Source organism: Cheilinus undulatus, linkage group 5, assembly GCF_018320785.1.
Source record: "Cheilinus undulatus linkage group 5, ASM1832078v1, whole genome shotgun sequence".
In the NCBI taxonomy this organism is placed as follows: Eukaryota; Metazoa; Chordata; class Actinopteri; order Labriformes; family Labridae; genus Cheilinus; species Cheilinus undulatus.
The window spans coordinates 10,981,165-10,996,183 of NC_054869.1; the positions used below are offsets into that span (position 1 = coordinate 10,981,165).

Sequence of the window (15,019 nt, forward strand, 5' to 3'; positions counted from 1 at the left end):
AGTGAAAAGTACTGTGAAGCATAATGCATTTTTACATTTTCTTTGTTTTGTGAAATTATCAGGTTAATCATGGGACATGCCCTTCAAATGTATGATGAAACATCCATGCAGTTGTTGACATTGAGTCTTAAAACTTTTTTTTCCCACATTCCTAGAATTATTACCAACTTTTGCCCCTCTCTGTGTCTCTTGCAAACTTTCAGACTCTGCACTGTCTGGTGAGACACTGCCATGTCTTCAGAGGAAGCAGCATTACTTCCCAGACTCAGGTGGACTGCCAACCATCCATCAGGGTAGCTGGGAGAGATGGGTTCCATATTGGACTTTACTATCTGGATTCTCCAGGGCCACCTGGGTGACCAATGATACAACAGCCTTTACTTTGTCCCCATAGGGCTCAAACTGTACAGTAAAATTATAGTATTAGCCAACCTTTTTGCAACAGCCCTCTGAGATGAGGATGTTGAACCTTTCTTCAGGTGGTTTATTGAGATTAACAAGCAAAATCTAAGACAAAAGTTTTAAGACAAGAAAACCTTGTAAGTGTGCAGCCAAATATTCATGGACAATTTTAATGTTACCTGGTGTTGATTTTAAGTTCTACTTTTTAAACTTAATTGTGCTCAGCCGTGCTTTTTCAATCTCTTCTACCAAGAAAAAGAATAGGTGGACAGGACAGCCACCATGCCCCAGCCAAGGGCAGGGCCTGGCCCGCCACCAGAGGACATATATGAATTCTCCATGAATGCAGAGGAGGACCAGTCCTTCCTTTTGCATAGGAAATCCTTAGAGACAACATCACCTCTGAGCAAATATATTGAAACTGAACATCAGCAAGCAGGACTCTTCACTATGTCCCCTTTTGATGTCTCCCTGGACACCACCCCAGACGTCCAGAAGAAAAGAAGGAAGAAATGTGGTGTCTGCACTCCCTGCCTCCGTAAAGAGAACTGTGGCACCTGTGCGAACTGTCTGAACCGCAAGACAGGCAAACAGATCTGTAAGCTGCGCAAATGTGAACATCTGAAGAAGAGACAAAACGAGTGGGAGGTGAGTAAGGAACCATCTCTTTTCATAGAGTTGTTTTGAGATCTGGATAACTATCATAAATAAATGTGTGATCAGGGAGTCACTAATAATAGAAGTAAATTGAAGATGCAGGGGTTTCACAAACATCTTTAGCAGTAAGACTAAATACAAGCCAAGGCTGAAGACTTTACAGACACTTAAAGACAACATGGGCATCTATTTTAATCATTTCCATTCAGACTAAAAGGAACAAAGTTTTGTTGCTGCTGTTGCTACTACTGACATTCCTTTTTTGTCAAGTCTAGACATGCTTCTCCTCAGGCTCTGTTTTGAAGGCCATTTCGTTTCATGTACCATATTTATTAAAGTTATACATTAACAGTGCACACAAATGCAACTGTTGCAGCAAATTAAGTCCATCCATAGTTTGTTTAATTTTCCTCATGATACCCCAGCATGGGCCATCACTTCTGCTTGTAGGTTGTGAGTGGAAATTTGCAGAGTACAAGCTGATTGATTGAGTGGTTTTTATGTCAGCACTTTAAATGCTTTCATTTCATTTACCCCTGGAGTAGCGCTGTTTTGTGAGTCTACAGTAGGCTGCATGCAAAATACAGAGGCTCAGCTCCCCTCCGCTCCGCAGTATGAGCCAAAAACAGAAACTGAATTAATGTTATTTTCTCACAATTAAGGTGAATAAAGTTTGCAGAAATTAAAAGATCTTGATGTAAATTTGTAGAAAGTCAAAAATCTTTTTTCAGGTTTCCATGTTTTTTGAATGAGGTTTGTTTTGGTCCTTTCTAATGTAATTCAGGAAATTAGGGTATTTAATCTCTGATTGGTGGTATACACAGTGTCAAGTAGTTTTGTGGCTAGAGTTTAAATGTTTGATCTTTAATGGATTGTTAGCTGTATTTTGATGCAGATGTATGTCTGTAGAGATGATAAATCATAAGGTGAGCTGGTTTGTCAAGTTCTGCCTGTATTGTTGTCAACATGGAACATTTACCTGTATACTCCAAAGCCTGCTGACACATGATTGGTCAGTACAGTTGGACTACTAATGCTGACACCTCCACTTCCATTTGGATGGTTGATTTGTTCTCATTTGACCAAAAGTAAAGCAAAGGTAGAGAGAAGAGTGTGCAATGGTGGGCATAGAGAGAGGGACACAAACACAGTAGTTTCTGATTGTTTCACAGCAGTTACACTCTAAATAACCTACAAACAACATATCCTCAACTTGACACAAAGATACAGGATTTTAATGTATTGAAGTGACACTGCAAGTGCACTTCTCTGCCCTCTGTCAACGTATCTACTCTTGCTGGACTTGATGAAGCACAGTGGACCGCAGCAGATGACAATCACTGACTGTGGAAACTGAAAACACTGGGTTTCATGCACCCTGGATTCTGTGTCTCTTATCTTATGCTAGACTCTGAGACCTTGATTTCCAAATGAAATTCAGAAATTTGCAATGAGGAACATGTCCCTGGTTAGATTGATCTTGAGATGACGTGCAGGATTTTTTTTAACCTCAACGATCAGTTGATTGATCAATGAATGGGAGTAATTTCAGTCCACCAAATTTTTCTTTGGTTGACTACAGGCCTACAAATTCACTACAAACAAAGACCAGAGCACTTAACACAGTTGAAAAACCCAACCTCTTTGCACAATTTCTACATCTCTATGTTGAATCTGTAAGGCGAGATTACTAATTTACTGAACCTGCCTATAAGTTACAGAGTGTGTGTTTGTAGAGGGAGCTGACTGCAATATCTGTGATTGCTGCACTTGGCAGAATTGCATTAATATTACACTTGCAGCTAGTTTCACCAAAGGTAAATGCATATTTTCTGCATTGCAGTGGTTGGAGTAGTTGTTCAGTCTCTGAACCCCAAAGCAGTTCCCTGACATGCATTTTTCCAGACATGTAACTCCAGGCTGCTGTGAGGCAGACTTCAACATCTGTGATTGCTTCTCTTTGTAGCATTGCAACCGTAGAAAACACTTTTCTTGATGATATTTTCTTTGCTTCAAAAATGTGTATGCTTATTCAGCTCCACCATGATCCAAATAAAACAGGGTAATGTCTTAAAACTATCAAATGTATGTACTGGTCATAGTGAAACAGTGTTGTGTAAAGAAAAATAAACGCAGTAACAAGAGCCATAACACATCCATCTGGAAAAGCTTCAGTAGGAAACGTTTGGGAAAAGGCAGAGGCTTTGAAAAAAACTTGGAGTATGATTGGATGAACATTCTGTCTGTCACATCTCTACGGGCCAATCAGAGCAACAAAACACGTGATGTAACCGCTATCGACCTGCGGAATAACTCGAAACATGATGACCAAAGACATGTAAGTACTCGACTTTTGTCGTTTTTGAAAAGAAAACAACTCACTGCTGTTCTTTGTTCTTCTTTTAACGAAGAAATGTTATCAAGTTCTGATAAAACTGGTGCTGAAGCAGCATCCACGCTAAGCTCTTCCGCCATTCGCACCGGCCTCTTGCTGCTGCCTGTTTACGTCACAACTCCGCCGCGCCTGAAAGTACTGGCCCTCCTTGCTGATTGGTCCCTTTCTAACCGGGCCCAAACGGTTCAGATGGGAGCTTTGCAGGATGGATTCGCCAGTGAGAAACAAGGCGTATCCATTTGCTTTGCAAGGTTAAGTGTGTTAGCCAAGGTTATAATAGTTTTAGAATTTTTCATTAGTTTCTGTTTTTATTTCCTTTTTCACTTTCTGTGTTCGATTTCAGTTTAGTTTTTATTAGTTTTGGCTGCTGGTTTGTTAGTTTAATTTTTATTTTACAGAAATGCTTCATTTTAGTTTAGTTTTTATTAGTTTTAGTGTTAGTTTTAGTGTTTTTTACGGATAGATGTCGGGGCTGAGTGAGCGTCATACATTTTTAAAAACATATTCAAACAGGCTACTTTTCACTTATCATTTATTTATTTAATGATGATGTTTGAATACAACTCCAGACATAAAACTACCACTGTGTGAGGTCTTAGCCAATAAATCAGGCCATTTTACACTCCCCAGACTTGGGTGTCGGTGCCTGTCAGTATGGTTGTGTCAAAGACTAAAACTAAGGATATTTTCTCTCCATTTTTATTTTATTTTAGTTAGTTTTGTAAGCACACTGTACAGTTTTAGTTAGCTTTCGTTTTTTGGGCAAAGCTTAGTTTTTATTTAGTTTCAGTTAACTAAAAAGATTTTTGAATTTTAGTTTTACTTATTTAGTTAGTTTTAGTTAACTATAACAACCTTGGTGTTAGCTGCTCTGTAGCTCTCTGCTCCACAAGCGACTGTTTTCTTAGAACCTCCTCTAATGCCTAAGCATATGTGTTCCGCTCATTGAGAGCGGAACACATATGCTTATATTCTATGACTGTATGTAAATTTGATGTTTACATCACATATCATAAAGCAAGGGTATTTTGATAGAGCCCAGTTATTTAATTTAATGTGGAGTATATGTGTGAAACCACATAAATAGAACTCTATTATAAAGCAGCAAGTGTGGCCTTAAAGTCACAAATATATTTCAATAAGAAATCTTTAATAAAAGAAAAAAAGTCATGGACAGACACATGTATGTCTACCTTGAATATGTTTGTGATGAGAGTGATTTAAGATACTGTAATTTTTTTTTGTGTTTGCAATTGGTGTGTGTTTAAGGTGAAGACACTGTGAGTGTTACCAAACAGCAGCAGTAGTGGAGAATTCCTGCAGTTGCCTGGGCTTTGTCCTCTGACCTCTAAGGCTGCGATTGAGGGTGGGGGGTTAACCTTGTGCCTTCTTGTATTTGTGTGTGTGTGGGTGTGTGCAGAAAGAGAAAGAGTGGATGTTTTTAAAGTGTGCACCTTTGTGTTAATGGATGTGTGTGTGTGTGTGTGTGTTAGTATGTGGCTTTGTGTGTTTGTACGTGCATCAGCATCTTAAAGGGGGAAGGGCTGTAAAGTCAAGAAGGAGGTGGAAGAAGGATGCAGTAAACAGTCAGCATTATTGTAGAAGAAGAACAGGAAAACCTAACAAGGCTTCTAAATCCTAACTGACAAATGGACACTGGCTGCAGATCTCCCACATTTCTGTTATCAACTAGGAATGGGAGGTAATCCTGTAATACTGTATCCTGGATTTTAAAAAAAGCCCCAATATAAGTTTAAATACCATCATGAAAGCGTTGCTGTGTGATAAACAAATATTTATCACACTACTGCCTGTATGTAGAGATGCATCAAAAGTGATGACATAACTTGTGTTTTGTAGGGCCAAGTATCCTGTGTTTACTCAAAACTTCTGTTAATGATGTCAGGCAAATCTGGCAATTGACGAACGCACGCATATATACCATGGTGCATATACTCGCATGGTGCTGCCGCCGCACTCTGGTCCTCTCTGAAGTCATGTGCTCTTGTGGTGATCCACAGCAATGTGAGTTTTAAAAACGTTTCAGTTCTTCTTTCTGGATGTAGATCAGTGAGGAGGAATAATAAAGTTTCTTAAAACTACAAGTGCTGCATCCTGCAGCAGCACAACATCAAGCACAATTAAAACCATTTACAGTATAAATGGGCATTTTAACATGGGCTTTATATGTGACTTCGAGTGCTTCAGGCACTCAGCTCCTCAGGCTTTCATGCACGACAGGTTTGTACTTGGTTGGATCCACTTCTTGTATAATGTTTTTAAAACACCTGGAAGTTGTGTCGTTTATAAACGGAGGAGTATTTTAGGAAGATTTACCAGTGTAAAAAAATTGGATACTACCAAAACCTAAAATGCCAGGTCCTGCCCGACTCACAATTGTGGTGAATTTACAAACATGATAGAGGATAAAAATAAAAAATGCTGGCATACAGCCTCTCTCCACCACATAGTATGTCCGCAGGTGTAGTTTAGAGGGGGATATGATGTTGCACACATGAATGCAGCTTGTTGATGTTAAGGTTAAGACACAAAATTTAAAGGAAAAGACACAAGCTTTTGTTCTGCACACAGAGGAAACCATTGTCACGCTGAGCATTGTTGAAAACCTGTCTTGTCCCAGCCTGCCCTTCCAATAAAAGGTTTCCAAAGTGGAGGAAACAACATCTGGGCTTTCCTGCAGAATGAAAAAACGTAGGCACACAGATCATTTGTCAGTCATTAAAAGAGTAACAATCTAATTAGTTTAGGTGGCAAAAGTATGTTTCACTGTTATAGAAAAGAGAGTCAAAAGAAGACAAACAGATCTCTCAGGCTGTCACGCTTAAAATCTTTCCCAGTTTCTAAACATATTCATGTTCATTTTGTTGAGTGACAAATGTCAGTTGAAGTTTTTAGGATCATGTCTATATCATGTGGCTTCCACATTTTGGGGGTGGGGGGTGCAGGCATGCTTCAAGAGGTTTCCTAATTATGACCATTGTCGTTTTCAAAGGAGCTCTTGTTGAGGGATAATAGAAGTTTACGGCCTCCATATTTCTTAAACTCCTGACCTTTGAAGGAACTCTACCCTATTCAACTTCAGCTTCTTCCATCCGTTCTTCAACCACACACAGTGTATTTTATGAATTTTGTCTTTTTACTGGTGGCTGGTAATTTTTATTTTTTTTCAGTTGAGGTTGTTTGTGTGGGTGTGGGTGTGTGTGTGGGTGTGTGTGTGTGTGTGTATGTGCGCGGGGTGGGTGGGTTGTGGATGTTAGTGCCACATTTTTTAAGCTAATGGAATCAAAGTACAGAATAAATAATACAAATATAGTGAATAAATTAGAGAACCATGTTTTAGGTTATTGGTAGATTAGGGCAAAAAAAAATAAAAAAGCTGGGTTGTACTTGGAGTAGTTTAGCCCTGCAGTCAAGGGACCACACCAGAGACATTATTAATATCTGTTTACCCCATCCATTATTATGACATGACAACACTTGACTGATTTGAGTTTCCCATCCATGACATCACAGCAGAGCTTGTGCTAGACTTTTTTGCTGTCCGTCATTTTGATTGTGGGGTCGTAAAAATTACAATTTGTAATTTTAATTTCCTCCCTAATATTTGTAATATCATTCAATATAACTTTATTAGTAGCTTTCAATCTATAAAGCACCATTTCTCAACAAAATATTTTATCAAAAGAGCAATCTTTAAAGTTATGCACTTTTTAATGGCACTGAGAGAAAGATGAACACAGCAGTACAGTGCTTATTACTGAGTTGTTGTGTTTTTTTACGCAGGGACAGTGGAGCACAATCCCTGTCTTCAAGCAAGCAACTATAAGCTGCACCATATAAGATATCAGTTGCTGTTTTACAAATTTTTATACCAAGATGAAGTAGTTGGAGGACCACAACCGATAACAAGTTGTTAAAAGGCTGCACATTGGAATCCTGCACATTTCTGTCTGCTCTACAGGATTTCTAATCATTACCATATGCTAATGCAACGTCCACACCTGCACAGCTTTATTCTGTTTTCGTCTAACGTTCAGACTTACAAACACTGCATTCAACTTAATGAACTCTAATAATGAAACAAGAAAGAAAAACTTGATGTGACCATTGCATCCTCCTCCACCAGGTGCAAAGGCCCCGTCTGCAAACGTGTGGAGCATCTGACAATGTCAGACTGATTTAACTCCTATGAAAATAATAGTGATGAAATGGCAATATAACAGACTTTATTTAGGATAATTATCATTTATTAACTCATATGTTAATAGTACTGAAAAAGTATTAGAATTGACTTTATTTAAGCTAATCATCATTAATTAAGCCAGACTTCTGATCGCTTATAAGTTTGCTGTGTGTTCTCCTTAATAGTATAACTACTAGAGTGTTCACCAGCTGTTCTCATAATCATTTTTACTCTGCAGGAGGCTATCATTCTTTTTGTGACGAGGTGAATAGAATATAAAGAGAACATTATTCCCTAGAAATTGCTGCGTAACTGTTAAGTCTTTGTGTGTGATGTTTCTTTGCAGTGGCTACACAGATGTGCACAAAGTTTGAATTGCACCAGCCTGTATACCTCTTTAATTTCAGACACCTCCAGCAGCCTCTCAGTGTGCTTCCAGCAGGGAGACCAACGCGCTTTCACTAATCTATGACGTCGAAGTCAGTGATAGAGCCCACAGGCTACTAGATTTTTTTGATCGAGTAAATAAAGGTCTGTGCATCTGTCTGTGTGAGTGTCTTAAAATAGTCGAAATGTTCAATACTTTGATACTTCATGATACCAGGTGTTTTAATACAATACAGCCTTAGAAAGTCCCAATCTTTTTTGGGAAGTATAACCTTATGTTGCATTTTATTGGCACAACATTTTCTCAGTGGCTTCTTTTTGTTCAAGCATTATCTACATGTAGGTTATTAAAAGAAAGCATTCCTGTCATATTATATGGCTAGGATTTCTATTTTTGTTAGCATGAGATCATTATAGGTATCATTATAGTGTAATGTCATTGTTTTGATTGATACTGACAGTAAGCCTTTACCATGGCTCACATAGCCATAAACTCCTAAACAGAGTAATATAGGAACTGGCTAGTAACTGTCACACTAATTATAGCGTTTTATGGATGTACACATACCAAAGACAAAATCTACAGTAAAACAGCATTAAGGAAGGGGAACCTTATTTTGTTCTGCTCCACCTGAAACATGTCACCTGCCTGCATTAATGACCTCTCTCAGACCGTGTTAGTTGAGATTTATAACGTTACCACGGTGGGATTTGTTTGTCGTTATTTGTGGTTATTTTGAACCTTTGTTGGACCTCCTGGCTGGCTCATCTCCTCCCTGTAGCTTGACCTTAGAACGGCTCTATCATAGACACATCAGACGTATGTCTTTATCTTCTTGGAGACACAGCATTTCTGATAAAAGCAAAACCCTTCACTCAGATGTGTGCTTTCAGCTCTGGTGGCTGCGGTGGGGAGTAGCCACCCTGTGGAGTGCACTTTAGCTTCTTTGTAGCCAGCTTCTGCCTATGGCAAGGTCAATGTTGATATTTAATCAGATATCTGATACTCTCACTGAATGATGGCATCGTTAGAAACTACTGATATCAAGGATCTCTAGTGGTAGATGATCTCTACACTTGACAGAAACGAGTGCAGTGAGTTAAAGAAAATGCGCAGTGGGTGTAGCCTCTCTTCATAAACATCTCTTAGCCAAGCTTCCATCCATCGATCAATATCCCTCCCCCGCATCCTTTCATCTCCACCCTCTGACCTCTGTATGGATGTAGCAGCTGAGTTTCTTATTGCCTGGCAACCACATCCTCCATCTTCTCCTGTGACAATTGCTCTCACACTCACTGCTGTACAAACAGTTTACTAAGTGGTTCAAAATAAACACTACAATTCAATGCAATCTCTCACATGTGAAAATTCAATAGAGCTAATATGACTAGAACAATATTTTGATGGTACCTTCATATAACCTAAGGGTGTCAATTCATATGGTGGTGATGGGAATGATTTGTTTGGTGGGGACCTCATGGGGCCGGACAGTTTTTTGTCAAAAATCAATATGGCTCAAAACATGGACATATCTGCTAGATGATTCCTTTTATTTTAAATCATTCAATATAAGGTACTTTTATCAGTGAGCTCTGCATGTTATAATATTCATTGAAATTAAATTAAGCAGAAGGACTACTATCAACTAATAGCACTGCCTGTTATAAAGTACTATAAACAAATAATAGTAATAAAATCTGTCAACCCTTTTTTTTAACAGCAAACTTACTTAAGTTTGCCAAACTTACATTAAGCGTCAGTTGTGATGTATGTCTTCTTTTGACGTCTCTCCCTGCTGACAACGAAAGTTTAGATGTTTTATCAATTTACTGCATTAAGATATTACCTTTTTCTTAACTTACTTTACATAGCATTTAACAATGGGAAGAAAAAATGTTTCAGCAGTTTGTAATTTATCCGAATCTTCTATACCATAACGTTTTGAATGTAAGACGTGTTGATATAAGGGAGTCTGTTTCTTTGGGTCTCAGTCTAACTCCATGACAATTTTCAGTGGATCTAACAAAGTCCACAATTTGCAGTTTCTGTGCAGCTGTGTGGCTCTTTCAGTGCTATCTGTTTTCACCATGTGGAGTTTGCACTTCTGCAAGCTAATGGTACAGTGGTTGTGCTCTCAGCCCACAGTGATGTTGATAGCTGTCAAAAACAGTTTAGGAACCAGATCTACTAGGATGTCAGATCTGCTGGGAGTCCTGTGCTTGTCAGGGATGTTACACAATATGACTGGCTTTACATTGGTATGGTGATGAAGCATTTGCAGACAGGTATCTGTCTGTTGATAAATATATTTGCGTTTATCTTGCATTTCCTTTTATGATAAAAACGTATCTTTTTCCATGCCAAAAAAACTGTCCTGAATTTTCTCACTGTAGTACTGGGAGTAGCATTTATTTGACCAAATATAAACTCCAATATCTATATCCAGAGCTACATATTCTTATTGATAAAGCTATTTTATTCATTGCAAGTGCCACAGCTGCTTCAGGATAGTCTCTTTCTCATGTGCTCAGATCATCTCTTTAAAGGGCTCCCATACTGTTCACCAAAGTGTGGGCTGTGAATTACAAACATTGAGAGAGTGAATATGGTGGTAATTCTTAGCTCAAAACTAACATAATAAACATCAGTTATCAGTAGTAGCAACAGATCAGGCGATGACAGATAATTAGTGATCTTGTTAACTTGCAACTTTACCAATTACATTCATAGATGTCATCATTCCAGCAGCTGAAGAAAATTCCCTGTGAAAGGCCTCTTTGTTGAGTTATTTTTTGTCATTATACCAAAGTAAACTCATCAGATAAATATTGAATAAAAACTTAACTAATGCAAACAGCCATGGATGCACTCAGCTCAAAGTCACTAGTTTACAGGGTCACTTTTTGAACTGTAATGTCCATCTTATTTCTAGCATCTGTTAAACAGCTAGTTTAACAGATGTGCATGTCTGTGAGCAGTGACATTAACACGCTTGTAATGATGTGGAGGGTTGTAGACGTGGTTTATCAGTTTGTCTTTCCACCTCTGTTGTCTTTTCTGCTGTGTTGACTGTCACACCTCCTCACTTCACCATGGCCACTTAACCTGCCTCTACCATATACTGCATTTTGCATCCATGTTGTGTTCATTTTTTAGGATTGTGCACAGCCAACGTGTCAAAACAACACTAGGGACACATGCTAACCATGAAGTGTCCACGTCCATGTTAAAATCAAGTTTATCTCCAGTCTAAGGTGAATTTGAACAAAAAGTCATGTGTTTTAATGCAACATCATGAAAAAGAAAGTTCTGTTTTTGATGAGAAACATATTGGATGGAATCATGACCTTTTTTACCTTTTTAACTTGAGTTTTCTCAGTTTATACTGCTTCTGTTGAAAATGTGTTGTCATTTTGTCTTTCGACCAATCAGAAAAGGAACAGTAGTGGTATCGATAAGAACTTGAATCGATAAGGTGGGTCGATCGGGTTATCAAGATCAATTGAAATTAAGGTGCTTCTTCCCTAGTTCCCTTTGTTTGTATAAAAAGGAATACAGCCTAGCTAAGTTAAAATAGTCCTTCCAATAACAAACTACCCCAATACCCTTAACTGTACCTGTTTCTGATCCTCCAATCAGATGGACATTTAACAACAAACTACGATCATGCCATCATGCAATGCTATGCAATGTGCTTTTAAATGTACTGAAAGCAGCAAAATACAGGGCATTTGCGAAGCAAATAAAGTTGAATGAAAGGATGTATATGTCAGGATTATGGCGCTCCCTGAGAGTAAATAGGATTTGCGTCTGTGAGTAATTACGCTCCGTAAATGATTGCCTGGTGTCCGTTGAATCCTGAATGAGGGGGGCTAAGTTGTAATAGAAAAAGAACATGTCAGATTGTTTTTCCCTCTTCTTCTGCATTAGTTTCTTTAACACTGAGACTTTAGATGTTCCTATCGAGTTTTCTGTAGCATGTTGAGTCTTGTATTTCAAGAGTAAGATAAGACATACAGGTTATTTCTAGTCATATTACAATGCCTCCCTTTTTAACTTTATACCATTATGTTGTTGTACTGCTGCCTTTAGTTTCACAAAAACATTTTAGACTCGTTGCTCAAACTGTTTTTATTGGATTGATAAGCAGTTATGGTATTGTCAGTCTCTTCATTTGCAGCCTTGACTTGAACGTTTCGACTGCGACAACGGTGTCCTTCAGATAGCAGCTCTAAGTACCACAACCAACCCGGTCACCTGTTACTATCAACATCGATGCCAAGCAGCCTTTCTCGTCGTCCAGCTTACCAGAAACACGCCTCTCTTCACACATAAACACACACTCACACACGCAGACACACACGTGGCCCGTGTGACGTCAGTAGAGGGGATTTCCCATGCCTTATGAGAGTGTCAGACCAACACTACAAACGCTGTGTCACTGTGTGACTGCCTTGCCTCACCACGCTACAACTCCCTCTCCCTTTTTTCGACTTTCGCTCTGTCTGTCTCTGTGTCTCTGTCTACCTCTTGCTGTCTGTCCCCTTTCGCTTGAATCCGCTGCATCTTCGCAAGGCTGCCTGAACTTTCGCTGACTTTGTCTCATCTTCTGACGGTTACTTATTTAGTAACCATCTCCTCTTGCACATCCTTGTTTTCATATCCTAAGATAAGGCTTTGCAGGACTGTTTTTTGTGTGTGTGTATTTTAAAGCTTTAAGAGAAGTACATCAAGACAGCGGTACCCGGTAGCTAATTTAGACGAATCTATTTCCCCTTGGTTTCTGTGGTTATGTTATGCTCTCAGGCGCAGGTGTTTGGTTCAGAAATGTACAAGCCGGAGTGATTTTTCACTCTGAGCGTAAACATAATGAGCGCAGTCTTCTAAAATATGCCTGGTATGTCTTACTTAAATACACAATGTGTAAAAAAAAAGGCAGATTTTTGCATACTTGTGCTTTTGTGGGTTCCTGATGATTGCACGTAAACATAATAACAGTAGGTAATCATCAGAATCGTCTGCTTGTTGTGCATATAAAGCTTAAGGATGCACCTTTCTTATATAATCCCACAGGACCAGTGCACCGTGCTCCTTTTCTGAGTCTCCCCTTGCTTTGAGTCAGCATTTGCTGTGTAATTGTGCATTTTGCCTGTCAGACGGGGGTTGTGAAGCAGCTTTAGAGGGTCTTTGTGCGAATGAGTGCTTGTGTATGTTTGTGCACGCGCAGCGCAGTCCAGTCCAGTCCAGTTATTGCAGGCAGCCCTGACACAGATGGTGCTCAGCGATACCACATACCAGAGGCATTGTTTAGGGAAGGCGAGTTCGAGGAGATAATTGACAGGCATAGAGTGGACCCATCCCCCCTCCCGTCAGCAGACATACACCTCCCATCCACCTTCACTTCATCTCTTTTTATCAGCCTCTCTTTTATGGTACTACACTCTCTCATAGACCCTTTCTATTTTTTTTTATTTTAACCTCTTCGTTTTCCCTCTCATGCACACACCACCCTCACTTGCGCTCCTTCAATTTCACCCTAGCAGCAGAGCCCAGCCTGGCCTCTGATTGGTAGACGGACTGCCTTTGTGTGCTATCTCTAGCGTGACGTCTCTGTGTGCGTTCGTGTGCGTGCATTTGTTCATGAGTGTGTATGTTTAAAGAGAGAGCCGAGGGGGGGAGGGGTTGCTGCGGGGGCTCTCACATCATGTGTGCAGAAGGAGAAAAAGAAAAAAAAAACCTGAGCGAGTGTGTGGAAGGAGTGATAGCGATCACAGAGACAAAAAAATCCTTCTCTTGCGTGTGTGTAAGAGCGTGTGTGCGGTAAACCTATTGGCATACTAGGAAAGAGAGAGGGAGGGGGGTAGAGCAAGAGCACAAGCGACAGAGAGAGAGAGAACGTGCGTACGAGGGCTCATGTAAAACCAGATTAAAAACACAAGATGGCTTCCTGAATGGGCTGCCGGAGCACAGACAAGAGAGAGAGCAAGAGAGAGAGAGAGAGAGAGAAGAGTGGAGAGGTAGAGAGAGAGAAAGAGAACAAGAAAGAAGAAAGGAATAGAGGGATAGAGGTGAAGACGAGAGGGAGTCTGAGTCTTCTGATGGGGATTCGGCCAGTGGACGAAGGAATACAAACCGAGGCAGCCCAGAGGCTTGGAGGGTAAATATTCATTACAGACTATTTTAGAATTGATAGGTGGGTGGGTTGGGGGGGGGGTTGTGGAGGGGAGATGAGGTTGGCGGGACTGGGAGACAAAACACACCATTTAACACAGCCAAGATCATGTAGACAAGGCGGACATGCTGTGCCAAATAAGAAGATGCTGCTGTTTTGCAATTATCAGCCCTGCTTTCATGAAGAATTTGAGTCATCTGTCTTGATCTAAGCAAACTGACACTTGTGTACATTTTACTAATTTATCCTTAAGGCAGTTGCAGCCATAATGCATGTCTTACTTTGAATGAACCAGGGATACAGACATTACATAATTCTATAATTGAAATTGAAGCTTTGTCTCTCACGTCCCAGCAGCAGAGGGAAGTGCCGGCTCGCTGTTCGAGCACAAATCAAAGAAGAGAGATTTGCCTCACTTGTCTGCTTTTAGATGTTTCCTGATGATGACAGGGAAAATAAGAAGATTGTTTATGAAAAGGCATGCATATTGGAACTGGTAGTCATACTGTCCCTAATGACAAGTGTTTCTGAGCGTGCTGTTGTCGCATTATTCTATTGATTGTTATTCTCTCCCCCTCCCATCTCTCTCCGTCTCCTTCTCACTCCCCCCATCTTGTTCTGTTGAATGGCTGTAAAGGTGGAATATTTTGGAGACAACAGTGGAGGCTGCTTGGGAGACAGTGAAGTAGCAGCTGAGGTAAGAGAGGGCATTGGGTTTATGTTTGCCTGCTGTTGTGTGTATGTGTGTCATCTCTGTCATCTGGGCGTAATCTCTGTCCATGTTGCAGCTGTTGGTTCATC

The 15,019-nt window shown here is 39.9% G+C and overlaps 1 protein-coding gene across 2 annotated transcripts in view; it reads left to right on the forward strand.

Moving 5' to 3' along the window:
• The first annotated feature begins 684 nt into the window (after positions 1–684).
• Positions 685–15,019, forward strand: part of tet3 (tet methylcytosine dioxygenase 3) — a 73,585-nt gene continuing 59,250 nt past the window's right edge. Inside the window, exons 1-2 of one of the 2 annotated variants that reach the window (XM_041786855.1) lie at positions 14,136–14,203; positions 14,856–14,915. Coding sequence is in view for 1 of the 2 variants with exons in the window: in XM_041786848.1 (XP_041642782.1) it covers positions 685–1,050 (366 nt within the window). In the remaining variant the exon portion in view is untranslated. Of the gene's footprint in view, positions 1,051–14,135; positions 14,204–14,855; positions 14,916–15,019 lie in introns of those variants that run through there. The other variant, XM_041786848.1, reaches the window with a different exon arrangement.